At 45.9% G+C, this 4,098-nt stretch overlaps 1 protein-coding gene across 1 annotated transcript in view; it reads right to left on the bottom strand.

Annotated features, from left to right (window-relative positions):
• ARL10 (ADP ribosylation factor like GTPase 10) overlaps positions 1 to 2,022 on the bottom strand; it is a 12,795-nt gene extending 10,773 nt beyond the window's left edge. The window contains exon 1 of the mRNA XM_018552394.1: positions 1,812 to 2,022. Within this exon, the coding sequence (XP_018407896.1) occupies positions 1,812 to 1,964 (153 nt within the window). The 5' untranslated portion in view covers positions 1,965 to 2,022. The remainder of the gene's footprint in view (positions 1 to 1,811) is intronic.
• Positions 2,023 to 4,098: the final 2,076 nt, after the last annotated feature.

A 4,098-nucleotide genomic window follows, 5' to 3' on the forward strand; every position in this document is an offset into this window, starting at 1 on the left:
CACTGCTTTTCCCTCCGAACGCTCCTTCCCCTCGGTATTGCAAATTTTGCTCGCAAATAGTGAGCACTCATTGGTCAGCACGGTTACATGACCGTGCTGAGAATTAGAAGGGCTTCTTGCTATAAATCCAGAGCGCAGGGCGGCGCTACACAGCAGTACAGGGTACAGGTAGCACACGATCACTGGTAGAGGGGTACACGTACACTGGTAGAGGGGAAGGAGCACTTGCCCAAAGGTAAGTAGGAGGGGGGTCTATGAAATCAATTGGGAATTTGACACTTCTGGGGGTATCAGATCCTCAGCTCTTCCTGATCACAGACACAGCTCCCCCACTTGTCCTCATGAGACTACAGATCTGTGGCACCATGCCAGATCACACTCCTGTCCCCCTCTCTGAAACGATGTGCCGGATCTTGTGACACACTGTCAATGTTTACTGCTGATGTCAGATATAACACGGCAGCGGCAATCCGGGGACAAATAGAAGAGGCGCTCCCTGCAGGCCATGGCTGAGTGACTAGGAAAGTAATACTCGAGCACGGCAAATAATAGAAAACAACACACCTCTCAATATGATCGTTCAATGTATCTTACATGATCGTGCTGAATAACAATTGGAAATCACAGGTCCTCCATTCCATCAATTTACTAAGCTTTCAATTGATCGCACTGTTGGCAGGTCGATCAACCGTAGCGAAATGTAATCAATTGCTTCTAATCGATCATATGAGTATCTGTGTATGTGTCAGACAACTGATCAGGATACGGATCAATGAAATGATCGTTTTTAATAGATCTGATTTTCCGTCAATACTTTATATTGTGCATTGTTCAATAATTTAAGCGATGATCAATCACTTGTTTACAATCACTCAAACCTAAATCAATTATAAAAGCTATACATGTATGGCCACCTCAATGCTCTACACACACACACACACACGTTACAATCTAACCATGCAATCTCCTTTAGATCTACCATTGACTATGTAGTGTGAAGGCCGCCCTGATTGGATACAAACTGATCGGATAGTTTAAAGGGTAATTCCACTTTCCCAGGTGAATTTGGGAAAATGGAATTGCCCCCTCCAATCTGGCCCCCTCTCCTCCCCCATATACCTGCCTTGGGGGAATGTTCCTTCCCTTCCGCCAATGCACTACCCATACATTGTACAAGGCAGTGCAGCCCTGCACTCTATATTTAGAATTGCACTCACAAATGGCGATCACCTGCCTGTGCTGACCAATGAGAAGAGCTTCTTAGTAATGAGCAAAGGTAGGTATAGGTGGGGGGTGGCAAAGCTAAGGGGTCACCATACACATTATTGTCTGACCCTACAACCCTTGTACAATCAACTTTACATTTACCAAACTATATTATATGAAGACCTATCTAATCGATTCAATCAGACTGTGTGTCTTGGCAGATCTAGATTGTACAATCATATTGTATCAAGTGTGAAGATTGTACTGTCAGAGTGTAACAATAAATGCTGCATTCTGCTGACTGGTCATCTGGGGATAAGCAGGAACAGTATGCAATCATGTACTAAAATACCATGCAGCAACCAATCAGCTTGCAGCTGTCAATGTAGTGTCCAAGGATTGTGTTGCTATGATTGCTCCTTCCTGTCATCACACTTTTCATATGATTGGCGTGTGTGATCCCAGAAGAGGTCACTTCAGTACACAAAGCCACTGGCGGCCAGAGGGATTCCCTGTGACCCCATGCAGCTGATGTGGAGTGATCCTCCTCTCTATAGTGACCCGAGCTGTGATCTCCCATCCACCCTCCAGGGCGGGGGTCTCACCTGACTGCTGAGCGGGCTGTACTCCAGCTGGTAGCCCGTCCTCCTGTACTTCCTCCGGCCTGGCATGTAGCGGCTCCAGGCAATGACGAGCACCGAGCCCAGCGCTGCCACCGCCGCTCCGATCACCATTGACAGGTTCCTGAAGGCGGCCATCCCCCCCGGCACCAGCAGCACCTCCAGCAGGGACCCAGTCCGCCTCTGACGTCAGAACACGCGGCCACACCCTCGGGAGACTTTTATCTGCTCTTAAAGGGAACGCTGCCTTCACTGTGATCTTGTGCGCATGCGTGTTGAGCGTGAGCTCGGTGTGATCCTAAAGTCACTGTCATGTCTGCTCTACCTACATCAGAAAGAAAATCTGCTCATCTTCCTTCCACCTCCCTTGTAATTGCAGTCAAATAATCCCATATTTTCCTTCACTAGATGACTTCTCGTTCTCTCTGAATGATCTTTAGTAGCACATAACCTTAAAGTGCAACTGAGGCCAAAATCTTTTTTTTTAGCTTTAAATATAGTGGAGAGGGAATAGAACACTTGTTAGGTCTTTATTGTGGTGTCCCCACTAGAGAGATCCCCCTCTCTATTTGTCCTGAGGACCATTATCACTGAAAGTAAAAGAATATCCTACATTTTGGCTTGTCATCAGGAAAGGGAAAGAGGGGGATTCTTCCATTGTGGATGGGGACACTAGTTCTACTGATTACCAGAGATTTCTCTCTCTTTTGGAGGGATTTCCTCTCACTTCCTGTTGTAGCTATCAGACAGGAAGTAAAGGAAAATCTCCCCCATGGCAAAAAAAAGCTTACAGTGATTATAACTCCACTTACTCTATCCAAAAGGAAGAGACAGTTTTGACTTAAGTTCTACTCTAAAGTGTAAGTCCACTTTCTCACAAAATGAGAAAAAATTAACTTACCCACTCCACTTCGCCACCTCTCCCTGCCCCCACTGTTCATGCCTTTACAGTGTAAGCACTTGCAGTGGGGTTACAAGGGGGGTGTAGCCCGCACCAGGTGACACCATCAGAGGGGGTGACACCAAAATGGCTCACAGTCATTTTGGTGTTACCCCTTCTGTAAAGTCAGGCACTCGGTCTATGACCAGCTGTACGAGAGAGGAGAGGACCCGGTGGCAAACCATATCCCACCGGATGAATGTCCCCTGCTCTCTGTTAAGTGTGTGTGACGTCATTATGCTCGTGCGTGATGACATTGCCTGCATGAGTAATGATTTCATACGCGTGTGTGATGACATCCCGCTCTGGGTGACACACGGCCTGGGGACGCCTCTGAGAGCTTCCCTTCCATCATACACCACACTGCAGTCTTGCAGCTAGTATTAGGCATAATGTCCGCAAATTGCAAGCGCTGATTGGTCAGCACAGTCACATGACCACATTGACCAACAATAGCCAAGAGGAAGCACTTTTGGGGGCAGGGAGAGGTTGTGGAGTGGAGTTGGTAAGCTAATTTTCTCACATTTTGTGAGAGTGGACTTACCCTTTAACCCTGCTTGCGCTGTATCCCTTACAGGGCTGGCTTCAGGTCCCTGTAAGCAGGTAGAGTCCAGTCTGGGAAAGAGACCAGTGAACCTCTGTTTGCCGACCTCCTCCCTGCTTAATATAGCCAGAAGCGACACTGATTGCATCACTTCCGGCTTCTCAGCTGTAATTCCCTGGCTAGAGAAGCTGTGCTTGAATAGCTTCTTTACAGTGGAAAGATGACACTAGGGGTCTAATAGTCCCCAATGTCATCTTAAAGAGAACCTGTTACCTCCAATGTGCTGTGAAGTTAAGTAAAAAAAAAAGTTTTACAAAATAAAGTTAAATAAATGTTGAAATAGCGGGGGAAAAAAAGCTAAAGTCCCTCTGCCCCTGCGATTGTGCACATACTAACATAAACACGTGCCAGGTGTGCATATGTATGAAAATGGCAATTGCGGTACACTGTGGGTATCACTGTGTGTGCCAGAGTGCAATCAATAAACCGAGGGCCAAAATTAAAAGTTAGCTCTAAAGTGATAACCTATACAGGTTTTTATAGCGTCACCTATGGACAATTTGGGGTACTGTAGTTTGTCACCATTTAACGGACGCACGCAATTTTCAACCTCAGCACGTTGGGTACTGTATCTATTTACTTGTCCTAACTTCATCTTTTATATGGGTATTTTCATTGTGTTTTTGTGCACTAAAATTTACTTAAAGTGACATTAAACCCTCAGATTTTTTAACATAAAACAATACTGTAATGTGTGCCTTACTGTAATCCATGGTTGTTTCCCTTCT

This window comes from Nanorana parkeri, unplaced genomic scaffold, assembly GCF_000935625.1.
Source record: "Nanorana parkeri isolate BGI_ZX_2015 unplaced genomic scaffold, ASM93562v1 scaffold87, whole genome shotgun sequence".
Lineage (NCBI taxonomy): Eukaryota > Metazoa > Chordata > Amphibia > Anura > Dicroglossidae > Nanorana > Nanorana parkeri.